Raw genomic sequence first — 13,915 nt, 5'->3', positions numbered from 1 at the left:
ATACTCATCAAGTGACTCAAAATAACTTTAGATTGTCCTTTGGAGTGAGAACTGGTTGGTTTTGTTTGTGGTTTTTGTTTGCTTGTTTTATTTTTAGCTTGGGAAACACTACAGAGATGAAATGCTTCAGTTTTTATTTTTTTTTTTTTATGTCAAGCTTGTTACATAATTTGGGGCTTGTTATTATGGCTCTGTATCAGAGGTTCAGTGTAACTTCTTGTCTGGTTCATACTGAAGTTCTGTGCTTAGAATCAGAGACTCATAGAATGGTCTGGGTTGCAAGGCCTCTGTAAGCAGTCTCTCTTCATTCTTTTTGTAGGTCCCATTCAGGTAGTGGAAGTACCTGAGATCTCCCCAGAGCCTTCTCTCCTCCAGGCTGAACACCCCCAGCTCCCTCAGCCTGTCCTCACAGCAGAAGTGTTCCAACCCCCTGATCATTTTTGTGGCCCTCCTCTGGACCCACTCCATCATGTCCATGTCCTTCCTGTGCGGAGGGCTCCAGAGCCAAGTTCACACCAAATCCATAATTTATTTTTGTAATGGCCTACAAACTTCATAATAACACATCCCAACTACAGGGATTTGCGTTTTCTCTTTATTAAGAGAAGAAACAAGTTAGGGAGTTCTTAGAGAAGAATATTTATGGTGGCATAAACCTGTGCTGTTGCTGCAGGATATCCTATCTCCTTTCTTTTCCCAAGTGCTTTGCTAGCTTTTTAATGAACCAGATGAGGAATTTACCTTTAGTTGAAACTAATCTGGAAGACAAAGTGTTTGCTGGCTCAGAGGACCCATGGGACCTCATACACGAAAATGGAGGAGAATTAAAGATGTCAGAAATGTGGTCACTTGTCTGTTGGGTGCTCTTGTGCCTTTCATAAGGGATGCAGCTGACTGGTTTTAAGCAAATTTATGCATAAGGGCTTGTCTGTGAAGGGAGTTAACTGCATGGTTAGTGTGTGGTGGGCTAAGAGGTGGATTTGCTATGTAGTTCACAGCTCTTCATCATCAAATGCCTGAGCGGATGCTCCTGTCTTTGCATGTGCTTCCAGTTCAGCTCCCTCCAGCACTGGCAGCGGAGGGAGCTGAACATGGTGGAACCTGTTTTGCATTTGCTTGTTGTTGAGTTCTTTGTGCAGGGTGCTGGTAGCTAATACACATTAATTTCATCCATGAGCTCACTTCTCTTAGTAGAGAAGAATGGGAAGTGGGAAATGATTAATCACAGAATCATTTAGGTTGGAGAAAACCTTTAAGATCAAGTCCAACCATTAACCCAGCACAGCCAAGTCCACCATTAAACCATGTCCCTTATCACCACATCTACATGTCTTCAAAACCTCTCCAGGGATGGTGACTGTTTGCCAGCTTCATTTCACTACTTTGGACATGTTCTTGTAGTGAGGGGCCTGAAACTGAGCACAGTATGTGAGGTGTGGCCTCACCAATGCTGAGGACAAGGAGACAATTGCTGCCCTAGTCCTGCTGTAATGATGCTGGTGACCTCAACTATCTACCTGCTTAGTGTGATTTTATTTGACAGTGAAGCTACAACGTGCAGAGGTGATAATGGTCAAGGGAGAAAGATGAAAAAGAGCAAACTGTTAACAGAAATGTGCCCTTTATGAGTCACTTCATTTTTTTCCTTCCACTTGCCAAAACAGGTTATCATGGGAAAAGGTTTTACTAGTGTAACTGGGAAGACCTGTTTTGTGTTTGTGAAGCATGAAAACTGCCAGCAGCCTTTGCATCCCAAAATGTGACTTCTTGTTCCTTCCCCATAAGTCCCCAAGCACAAGGGCTGCACTGGACTGGACTGTATTTCTGGAGAAGAGGAGGCATAGGCAGTGCAAACCACATCAGTTCCTGGGACTCTGTGTACACCGTGGTTCTGATCATCCTCTCTTTGTTTCTAGCACTTCAGATCTGATAGGAAGGTTTTTTTACCTGTAATCATTTTCTTAAGAGCAAGTTGTCTTTATCCTCCTTCCAGTCCCAGGGCTTTGTCTGTCACCTACATTTTTTTGGTTTCCTCCTTCACTTCAGTCTTGTTTAGGTGAGTCTTCAGCTCATGTAAGCACATTCATTTCGGCAGAGAAAAGAAGCAGAGCTGAAATGAGGTTATGGTTGTATGGGAAGGGTACCTACAACCAAGTCTTTAATCCACTCTTGTGCAGGTGTTTGAAAGCTACAGCTTTTATAAACGTGGTTTCCACCTGTTCATAATTTTTTCTCTTCTCTTTCAGTTTGCTGTCTTTCCCCAATTATTAGAAATGTGTGACTGATGCAGGGGATATTTCCTGAAATGCTGGAGTAGATAAAATAGAGCTCAAAAGAATCTTCGAACACTTGGATCAGTCTTAGGAGGATAGGCTGAGAGACCTGGGGCTGTTTAGCCTGGAAAAGAAGATCTTTGCTCATCAGTAGCTAAAGGGTGTCAGTCAAGAGCATGGAGCCAGTTTCTTTTCAGTGGTGTCCAGTTATAGGACAAGGGGCAGTGGGCTCAAACTGGAACACAGGAGGTTCCACCTGAACATGCAGAAACTTCTTTCCTTCGACTGTGGTGGAGCACTGGACCAGGCTGCCCAGAGAAGTTGTGGAGTCTCATTCTTTGGAGTGATTCAGAATCTGCCTGCTTGTGATCCTGTGCAACCTGCTCTGGGTGACCCTGCTTTAGCAAGGAGGTTGGACTGGATGATCTCCAGAGGTCCCTTCCAACCCCCACCATTTGATTCTGTGTAAGACTCAGACAAGAGCCTGCCCTTCAGGGAAGGGCAGGTCAAACACCACCAGAAGCCCTTTATAGAGTGACTCACTCTTCTGAGTCATGGCTTTTTTCCTATGAAAAGTCTAGATTTTTGAATATCTAGCAGATGGCACCATGGCTTAATTACACTTGATTCTTTAAACCAGTTTTGTTAGATAGCACTGTACCAGTTTCTATTAGCCCTTTGCACAGAGTCCTGGTGTGTTCTCCATCACTTGTGTAAAGGTTTTGGAGAGCTGCTTTTAATCTTCAGAGAGATCAGCATTTCAGAAGAGTTTGAGAATATGATTCAGGTCTAGATTTGTTTTGTGTATGTTTGGTTTGGGACAAAAACTTAAGCAGAATGGTTGTTAGGCAAGAAAGGAAGATGCTGTGTATCATTCCTTCCTTTATCTGAAACTTAAAGAAATGAGAAGTTGTGAGGTTATTACAGGAGCTCCTGAAATGCATGATGCAGGTCCCACTTGAATGGTGGTGATAGTTTACAAGGAGATAATGGTCTACTGTTGTAGATTGAACAACACCACAACTCAGAAGTCATTACATCTCATAGAATCATGAAGCTTGGAATTAGTCTGGATTAAGTCCAGCCATTAACCTGACACTGCCAAGTTCACCACTAAGCCGTGTCCCTAAGCTCTACTGTGTTTTGTTTTTTTTTTTTTTTAACACTTCCAGGGACAGCGAGTCTACCACTTCCCTGGGCAGCCTGTTCCAATTCTTAACCACTCTTTCAGTGAAGAATTTTTTTGCTGATACCCAATCTAAACCTCCTCTGGTGCAACTTGAGACTGTTTCCTCTTGTCCTATTGCTTGTAATTAGGGAGAAGAGACTGATCCCCCTCTAGAGAGTGAAAAGGTCTCCCCTCAGCCTCCTTTTCTCCAGGATGAAAAAACGCAGTTCCCTCAGATGCTCCTCATAAGACCTGTGCTTTAGGCCCTTCAGCAGCTTAGTTGCCCTTCTTTGGACATGCTCCAGCAGCTCCATGTCTTCCTTGTAGTGAGGGGCCCAAAACTGAACCCAGGATTTGAGGTGAGGTGCAGGGACAATCACTGCCCCAGTCCTGCTAGTCACACTATTTCTGATGCATAGCCAGCAGGTTGAGGGAGGTTATTCTCCCCCTCTACTCTGCTCTGGTGAGACTGCACCTGGAGTACTGCATCCAGTTCTGGAGCCCCTATTAGAAGAAGGATCTGGAGGTGCTGGAATTTGCCCACAAAAGGGCCACGAGGATGATCAGAGGGCTGGAGCTCCTCTGCTATGAGGACAGGCTGAAAGAGTTGGGGCTGTTCAATCTGGAGAAGAGAAGGCTCTGAGGAGACCTTCTTGTGGCCTTCCAGTATCTTAAAGGGGCCTACAAGAAAGCTGGGGAGGGACTTTTAAGGATGACAGGTAGCGATAGGACTAGGGGGAATGGAGCAAAACTAGAAGTGAGTAGATTCAGATTGGATGTTAGGAAGAGGTTTTACACCATGAGGGTGGTGAGACACTGGAACAGGTTGCCCAGGAAGGTTGTGGAAGCCTCATCCCTGGAGGTTTTTAAGGCCAGGCTGGATGTGGCTATGAGCAACCTGATGTAGCGTGAGGTGTCCCTGCCCATGGCAGGGGGGTTGGAACTGGCTGATCCTTGTGGTCCCTTCCAACCCTAACAATTCTATGATTCTGTGATGCAAGCCAGGATAAAATGTTTATCTTTGGTATTAAGCAAGTAAGATTAGAAGTGTTGCAAATATGATTCTTACTGATGACCCACTCCATGTCAAAAATTCTCTGTATTCTGAAGAAAAGTCAGTTAATTCACGCAGGTTCAGTTCTGAGATGATTGAAATGTTAGTTGCATTTACTAGTGTACTTGTACTCCTTGCCAGAGAGGTATTCTGGGAAAGGAGAGATTTTTACACCATTCTTTAGCCTTCCTACCACCCCTTCCTGAGCTGGTGTCTCTGGCCAAGTCAGGTGTACACTGCTGCATGTGATCCATAGATTATTTACAGTTCCTTAGGTTTCAACAGAGTTTGTTTCTTTTAACACTTGCACAAAGAGATTTTTGTGGGGACTGGGGACTGGGTTATTCAAAACAAATCACCTGTCTATCTTTAAACGAGGATTCCAGTCAGAGTGTAACCCTTAGAAGGAGATCTGATTAAATGGAGTCTTAAAATCATGGTTGGAAGGGATCTTGAAAGGTCATTCAGTCCATCCCTCCTGAAGCGAGCAGGGACATCCTCAACTAGATCAGGTTGCTCGGAGCCTTGTTGAGCCTCAGGTTGAGTATCTCCAGGGAAGGGGCCTCAACTTACCTCCCTGGGCAACCTGGTCCAACATTCCACCACCCCCATGGTAAAGAACTAGTTCCTAATATCCAATCTAAATCTACTCTTCTCTATTTAAAACCTTTGCTCCTCATCCTATCATTCCAGGCCTTTGTAAACAGTCTCCTTGTAAGCTCCCTTCCAGGTACTGAAAGGCTGCTCTTGGTTCTCCCCAGAGCCTTCTCTTCCCCAGGCTAAATACTCCAGCTCCTTCAGGCTGTCCTCACAGCAGAGGTGTTCCAACCCCCTGATCATTTTTGCAGCCCTCCTCTGGACCTGATCCATCAGGTCCATGTTCTTCTGTGTTGAGGGCTCTAGAGCTGGACATAGTACTCCAGGTGAGGTCTTACCAGAGCAAAGTCAAGTGGCAGAATCACCTCCTTCAATCTGCTTGTTTTGATGCAGCCTACAATATAGAACAATACAAATAAATAAACCCAAGTGAAACAAATACAAACCAAAACCCAATACTAAATTAAAAAAAAAAGGAAAGAAATAAAGATGCAGATCTAAAGCTTTGATCCAGCACAATTTTGGATATTCTATCTCACTTCCATGTCACACAAACACAAGCTGAGGTTTAGTTGTGTGAGTTGACTTTGATAAAATTGCTTGTGTGTATCAAGTGCTTTGTGCTTAATTTTGTTAGTGCCAAGTGCTTGGCACCTATCAGGGTTAAGACAGAGTCATAGAATGGTAGGTCAGAAAGGACCACAAGTATCATCTGGTCCAACCTTTCTAAGTAATAGAGTTGAAATGAGATGGCCCAGCACCCTGTCAAGCTGAGTCTTAAAACTGTCCTTTGTGGGAGAATCCACTACTTCCCTTGGGAGATGATTTCAATGTCTAACTGTTCTCATGGTGACAAATTTTGTTCTGGAGTCCGATTTGAAGACTTTTTTTCTTGTTCCTCTTAAAATATGTGGTGTTGAAAATTATGAAATGTATTAATTTTCAGGAAAACCAAGGAGGAGATGTGCTAGGGTTCTTCAGTGTGTGGTGGTAGTAGAAATAATACAAATGGAATAAAAGAGAGTGAGAGCTGTGAATTAGGGACATTGAAAGGAGGTGACTTTTGAAGGACCAGGCTGGTACTTTATGTATTTGTTCAAAGGAGCTTGTGTATTAAACTTCTGGCTGCAAACCAGCAGCAGTGATTTACTTAACAAATGACACAGGCATGTTCATCAGACTGATATTTTACCAACTCCATAGGTTCACCTGAAAACAGAAGCATCTATTTAACTGCAAGATAAGTATCAGCTAGGTGAAGTTAAATACTTAAAAAATCACACAGTTACTCAAGTCTTGTATGAAGAAATAGCTTCTCATAACATCTGCTTTAGCTCAAACACATTTGGTGTCCCAGCTGTTTATCCTGTGCCAAGTAATGCTCCTTCAACCTGCAGAAGTCATAAATGATGATCCTGAAAGTTCTGGGGATTTAAACTTCTAAAGTGTGTGTGTTTCTTGAGTAATGAAAATGCTTGTAGAAAATAAAATGGTGTAAAGAGTACAGAAACAGAAATACTTAAAGTTTATTACTTTGTGTTTCTCAACAAACAACAAATGGGAATCACAGAATGTTAGAGTTTGGAAGGGAACTCCAGTGATCAAGTCCAACCCCCCTGTCAAAGAAGGATCACCTAGAGTAGTCCACACAGGAAGGCATCCAGGCAGGTTTTGAAAGTGTCCAGAGAAGGAGACTCCACAACCTCTCTGGGCAGCCTGTTACAATGCTCTGTCACCCTCACTGTAAAGTTTCTCCTCATTCTTGGAGGTCCCTTCCAACCTCTAACATTCTGTGGTTCTCTGATGTTCAAGTTTGTATCTATTGTCTTATTGCTGCGCACCACTGAAAAGAGCCTGGCCCCCTCCACTTGACACCCATCTCTCAGATATTTATACACATTGATCAGATCCCCTCTCAGGCTTCTCCAGACTAAACAGCCCCAGGGCTCTCAGTCTCTCTTCATAGGGAGATGCTCAAGTCCCCTTATCATCCTTGTGGCTCTCTGTTGGACTCTTTCTAGCAGCTCCTTGTCTCTCTTCAGTTGGGAGCCCAAAACTGGATACAGGATTCCAAGTATTCCACACCATCCAGGTGTGGCCTCACCAGAAGAAGGCTCAGCTCACTGGGCCTGTAGACTTGCATTATGTTGTTTTTAAAAACTTATACTACTTACTACCTTGTAAAATGGATGTTCTGCAAATTTGCCACTTGGTGGTGCCAGATTGATTTACAAATTACAGATAAGAGTTAAAATGAGATGTTGAAGTTGTGGCTGAAGAGCATACACCAAAAGAGAAGTAAAACTTGGTTGGAAAACTTGGATTCTGTGGTAGCACTGGAGCAGCTGCGCTCAGCAGCAGTTCTGGCCTCCTTTCTTCAAGCCCCAGCTCTCTCTGTCCCTCCAGTACAAAAGACAGCAAGTACATAGCAGAGCTGCATCTGTGAGGACAAAGTTTCTGGAACATTTCTTCCATACCATGCACCCAGCCAAAAATAGTTTGGATGCAGTGATATTCTGGGATGACTTTGGAGTTTCTGGAGGCAGCTGCAGGTGTGCTGCTCATGGTGGTGTTTTTTGTAGGTGTTTGACTGGCATTATTCCTGTCCAGTTGTTCTTTTAATGCTGCCAAAATATTTATATATTTATCACTGAGATCTGTTTCCTTGAACTTAAGGAAGGGCACCAGAAGGGCAATGATCATTGTAAAGATAAATCTAAGCAACAAGACCCATGTGATTCAGTTAAGCTTCCTTCGTCTCTCAGCTGTGGGGCTGCTCCTCAGCAGACTTTTGTTACTTGGTTTTATTGAAATTTCTCTATTTGTCACAGCGTTATCAGTGTTTAGCATTGAAGTATATTTGCACCAATCTTCATAACATCTCTTTGTTTTGTTTTTTTTTCTCTCTCAATACTGCAGTTCCCAAAGAATTGGTGGAGCTTCACTTGAAACTGATGAGAAAGATTGGGAAGTCTGTCACAGCAGACAGATGGGAAAAATATTTGATCAAGGTACAATATGCACGTTGTGTTACCCTGCAGCGCTGGAATATGGGTATGATGAGCTGTTGTGTCAGCAATCCCTGCTATGAATTACTCTGAGCCTTGAGCTGAGTTGTGGCCAACATCAATCTGTGTGCCCAGACTTCAGTTGCATAAGATCCCAACTTAACTTTGTCTGCTCAGGCTCGAATCAAAAGAACTTCTGAACACAGATGGTATCTTCTGCATAAAAGAAAGTGTCCACTTTCATACCTGACAGTAGAATACTTCTTTGAGAATTTAATAGTCTACAAACAGGCCACACTAAGCAGACAGATTTACACAGTAGATTAATTTCTGTCAGTTCATAGATTCATAGAATGGTTGGGTTGTAAGAGGGCCTTTAAAGGTCATCTAGTGCAACCCCTCTGCAGTCAGCAGAGACATCTTCAACTAGAGCAGGTTGCTCAGATCCCCATCCAACCTGGAATGTTTCCAGAGATGGGGCATCTATCATCTCTCCAGGCAACCTGGGCCAGTGTCTCACCACTGTCAGGGTAGAATTTTTTCTTCCTTTTGTCTATTCTGAATCTCCCTTTTTTTTTTTTTTTTTTTAAGTTTTGTTTGGGTTTTTTTAGTTTAAAACCATCACCCCTTTTGCTATGAAGTCTGTCCCCATTTTTTCTTACAGGCCCCCTTTAAGTACCAAAACATCACAATAAGGTCTTACCAGAGCCTTCTCTTCTCTAAGCTGAACAACCCCAGCTCTCTCAACCTGTCCTCACAGCAAAGGGGTTCCAGCCTTCTGATATTTTTGTGACCCAGTTATCTGGATACGATTTAATTATTGTGATTTGATTGGTATTCATACAGGGACTGACCATACAGATTCTTGTAGCATGTGTTAATAATAACTGAAAGTATTGCAGTGATTTATATGTCCATGCTCAGAATGGCTCAGCTGAGATGAAAATGTAATTATGCATCAGTAAAAATACAGCATCCTGTTGTTTCACATAGTTATGTGTTGGTATTGCAATTGTGGCTATGCCATCACTGGTACCTTGCCTGCAAATAGTTTTCTGCTTAAAGAACTTGCAGTACTTCTATACAGATATTAAAAATTACTAAGTTAACATTTCTCCTCTGGATGTGTTTCATGTCTTTTAAACCACTAAAATGTAGTATTGGTATTGTCTGTACAGCCATGATCATGTTTTAGTTAGAGCACTATGGGAGTAGCAATGATGCAAATAATGGCAATTTGCAAATCCAGTTGCATTTTGCTCCCCTAAATGGTGTCTGTAAGCTGTACAGAGATAGGGATTTGACTTGAGATTTGTGTAGTCTTAAAATTATGTTTTTAGGACTGAGAACATGTCAGGAAATAACCTGCAGAAGGGTCTTAGGTGAAATCTAACCTCTTAACCAGTTGTAAAGTATTTATGATGATGTTTTCAAATAATAATGTAATGATTTATGTAACTTTTGTGTATTTCATATTTACATTTTATTTACTGAATTGTGTTAAACGCACAAAAAAAAGCCATTGCAGTGAGCTGAGAAACCTCAGCTGAGTGGTAAACTTACCTACCCCACTGAAGCCTTTTACGCTTGTATGGTAAGCAGACAGCAGACAGATAACCCAAATTTATGAGGGAGTAGTTTGGAAAATCTTCCTTCAGCAAGCATTGAAAGGATGGGAAAATGGAAAGGAAACTCCCACATGCCCCTGTTAGGACCAAGTAAGTGGTAATAAATTCTACTTCCTTTAACAGTCTCCAGAGCTAACTTGAAGCTTGTTTTAGCCAGTGGCTCAAAGGAACCTTGAAGAACAAAAGAATTTGGATATAACTGATTAAAGGCATTCTAATCTCGTACCTATTTCAGAGGGGTATAATGGATTTAGAAAAAACAAGGAAGAGTATTGGGAAATGCTACAAAAGCCAGGAAAAGCTGAAAAGATGTGGAACCATGGAGACCCTTCTTCCTGCATGCCTGCAGTATTATTCAACACGCTCTGTTGCAAAGCTGACCTGTTTTTCCTTTGTTAGAAACTACTTGTGTGTTGCTTTGATAAAAGAGGGTTTGATACAGCATAGATGTGACCATTTTCTTATTTAGGAAGGAACTGTAAGTGGTGGACATTTAATCTTACACTTATGCATGTGCATGTTATTAAAGTTTAGGCCAAAGTGTATCTCCTGTTAAAATGTTTTGGTTCTAAGCCAACCATCTATCAGATGCTTTAACTGCCATGCTTATAAAGAACATCATAAGAAATCTCTCTAAGCTGGAGCTGGTGTTTTGATTGATCAGTATATTTTGGGAGATGAGAGGAGAGCTCTTTCCTTTCCCTCTTCTGATGGTGAACCACCCTAGCTCACCAGCATACACACCAGTCTGTTATGGAAGAAAATGGCTCTAGGGCTTCAGGAATCTTGAATTTTTTTTTTTCTCCTCTGCACAAGGAATGTGTGTGGTTGTGGATGACTGAGGTAAAGCAGTGGCCTGTCCTAAGCACTTTAACAGCTTGGGGGAACTGTCCAGCTTAGCTCTTATTTGAGAAATGTGTAGTTGAGTTAATTCAGATTGCTCTGTCTCCTGGCAAAATGCTTTACCTAGCTATTGTCAAACATATTTTGCATTTTCATACAGAACATTTCTATAGACTGGCTCACATGAAACAACACTGAAATCATAGAATCGTTCAGGTTGGAAAAGCCCCTAGGGTTCAAGTCCAACCATTGACCCTTGCTACAAAGTTCACCCCTAAACCATGCTTCCAAGCACCACATCTAAACACGACCTTTAAACACATTGGTGACTCAGCCACCTCTCTGGGCAGCCTATTCTATTGCCTGACCACTCTTTCTGTGAACATTTTTTCCTAATTTCCAGTCTAAACCTACCTACCTTGTTGCAGTTTGAGGCCATTCCATCTTATTCTGTCACAAATTACCTGTGAGAGGAGACCAGCACTGCATCAACACATTCTGAGCACATTGTCTTTTCTGATTGTTAGCATTCAGATGTCTGCAGTCACATCCAGGCAGACTTCTCTGCTGTGTCTTTACCTTTCTAAACCTTCATTTTTAAAGTGAACATTTGGAGCATGCTAGTAGTGAGTGTTGGATGTCATCACAGCTGCTTTGGAAATATTTGGGTGAGAGGTGTTTGAGCATCTCCCTTGCAGGGTGGGAAGGTGCTGAGCAGTCTTTAGCACGTAGCAGCCAGCGGCTTCTGTGAGCAGAAGGTTTTTGATCAGTGTGAAATGTCCCCTCTGTGAAGGCAGAGACTGATGTTTCAGCAAAGCCTGGATCAGTGAGCTCTGTAGTTCAGGGATGTGACAGTTCTTGTCAGGAGAAAGCATGATCATCTGGGTTTTAATTGTCATGTCATCATTTCAGCTTGAGCAGATGCTTCATCAGCTCTGATGTCGCTGAGGTTTGCTTTGACAATCAAACGCTTCCACAGCACAGGAAAATTCTCATTATTGCTTTCATACTTAATGAGTAAGTAATGAAGAGCGACTGGCATGTGCCCTTAGCAAGAGTTTGATGTGCAGTTTGCCAGTGCTCTTCACGTTACACAAGTGAAAATGAGAGAGGAAGAAGAGTAACCTCATTTTGTGACTCAGCAGCACTTGTCACCCACTGTGAGCTTTGGCTTTGTGTCAGAGAAGTACCCCTGTAACGTTCCTTAACCTTAGATGAAGCAGAGAAACTGCCTTCCAGCAGGATTCATTGTGACCAGAGAGTTCTTTTCACTGTTCTCTGTCAGTCATGGGAAGTTAGGAGTGTGATTTACGCCATGGCTGAGCCAATCTAATTGCAGCCTTACTGCCCAGTATCAGTACTAGGGAGAGTAGAGGGTAGGCAGCATGGCCATGGGGACAGAGGAGAGCAGCAGCCCTTATCTTGGTTGTAGCCCCCCATGTGGAGTTTTGCAACGTGAATCAGCTCATCTGTACTTCTGGTTGGTGAAATTTAGGGTTATTTTTACTGCTGTTTCCAGAGAAAGCTGCTTTCAGATATGACTCGTGGGTGTCTAAGTAGCTTAGTATCTTGTATTTAATAATAATTCGGCGATTGGGAGATGGCAGTGTTTTGATGAGTCTATTCAGCAGGGCTTTGCTTCCATGCATCCTGAAAGTTAGCAATACCTTGTGTGCTAATGTGAACAGTAATGGTTCAACACTGGCACTTCAAAATAATCCTGACAGGAGATGTGGTTGTGATGGAGCTTCTGCCTCTTTCTAATAGGTATTTCCACTAGAATAGCCTTACGGCTTGGAGATCCCACCGTGTGTTCTTGATTGATGAGCAGCTCCTCTCTGTTCATGAGAGCTGTCTTAAGCACTTCTGAGTTGTTTAGGAGAAGAGGGAATTTCTTCTCTGCAATCATTATAGCAGCTCCTGCTGACTCAATCTATTTATCCTCTACTGCCACTTTTTTAATGTTTTTTTCCTATATCCTCATATTGATGTAATTGAATTCATTTCCTTTAAGTAAATTGAAATTGGCTATACTTACAATATCATAAAATATTTATCGAGCAGCTTGAAGCCCAAGATATTTTCTAAAGAATAACAGTGCCACAGTGTGAAGTGAGCATCAGCTCCATTTGTTGTCTGCAGTACAGTTGCAGGACTTAGGGGGCCCCAGGAGGGCTTGGCAAATTACCTGCCAAATGCAGTAAGGAAATCACCTCTGCTCAAGAGAATTTGTATTCCAGAGAGTCAGGAAAATGGGAGATTTTGCACAGCAAAGATAGGAATACTTTCACAGTTCAGAGTTGTGTCAAATTGAAGAGGTTTAGAGAAGTTGGTGGTGATCAAGGTCTCAGTGACCTACTCTTACATGGAGAATTTTCACTGCTTGCCAACCTACCCCAGTTCTATTGTTTATTTTTTGTGTGATCTTTTTGACCTGCAGTCCTGAAGAGCTTGTGTATCGTTGTTGCAGTAAGGTACTGTTAATATAAAAGTGTAAAGTTCTTTTCACCTACTAACCTGAGCAATCTTGCTGTTTCCTGACAGATATGCCAAGAATTCAACAGCACTTGGGCTTGGGAGATGGAAAAAAAAGGATACCTAGAAATGAGTGTTGAATGCAAACTGGGGATTCTGAAGGTACACATTCATCAGCTAAGTTTCTAACTTACTTTTTCCTCACTCACTTAAATATCATCACGTTTGGGTTGGAAGGGATCTTAAAGGTCATAGAATTGTTTGGTTGGAGAAGACCTTTAATACCATTCAAATCCAACCATCCTCTAACTCTAAGTCTGGTACTAAACCATGTACCTCAGCACCACATCTCTGCATCTTTTAAACACTTCCATGGATGGGGATTCAACCACCTCCCTGGGGAGCCTTTTCTAGTGCTTGAGAACCCCCTCATTGAAGAAGTTTCTTCTGATATCCAATTTAAACTTCCCCTAGTGCAACTTGAAGCTCATTTCCTCTCATCTTTTCACTCAGAAATGAGCACCTACCTCCTTTCAGGTAGTTGTAGAGAGCAAGAAAGTTTCCCCTGAGCCACCTTTCTCCAGTTTAAACAACCCCAGTTCCCTCACCCACTCCTCAAAGGACCCTTCACCAGTTTTGTTGCCATTCTCTGGACCCAATCTATAACCTCACTGTTTCTTGTACTGAGGACCTCAAAACTGAGCACAGTACTCAAGGTGCAGCCTCACTAGTGTACAGGGACACAATCACTTCCCTACTCCTACTGGTCACACTAGTCCTGCTACAGGCCAGGATGCTGCTGGCCTTCTTGGCTACCTGGAGATAAGATGGCTCATCTTCAGCCAGGTTTCTGCTAACACCCCCAGGTC

General features: G+C 42.5%; 1 protein-coding gene across 1 annotated transcript in view; it reads left to right on the top strand.

The window, feature by feature from the left end:
* RSF1 (remodeling and spacing factor 1) overlaps window positions 1-13,915 on the top strand; it is a 76,301-nt gene that overhangs the window by 20,741 nt on the left and 41,645 nt on the right. Inside the window, exons 2-3 of the mRNA XM_054381939.1 lie at window positions 8,012-8,103; window positions 13,116-13,208. Coding sequence (XP_054237914.1) covers window positions 8,012-8,103; window positions 13,116-13,208 — 185 coding nt within the window. The remainder of the gene's footprint in view (window positions 1-8,011; window positions 8,104-13,115; window positions 13,209-13,915) is intronic.

The sequence above is a fragment of the Indicator indicator genome, chromosome 1 (assembly GCF_027791375.1).
Source record: "Indicator indicator isolate 239-I01 chromosome 1, UM_Iind_1.1, whole genome shotgun sequence".
Taxonomy (NCBI): domain Eukaryota; kingdom Metazoa; phylum Chordata; class Aves; order Piciformes; family Indicatoridae; genus Indicator; species Indicator indicator.
The sequence above is the reverse complement of the archived record's forward strand: the minus strand, read 5'-3'. Positions and strand labels throughout refer to the sequence as shown.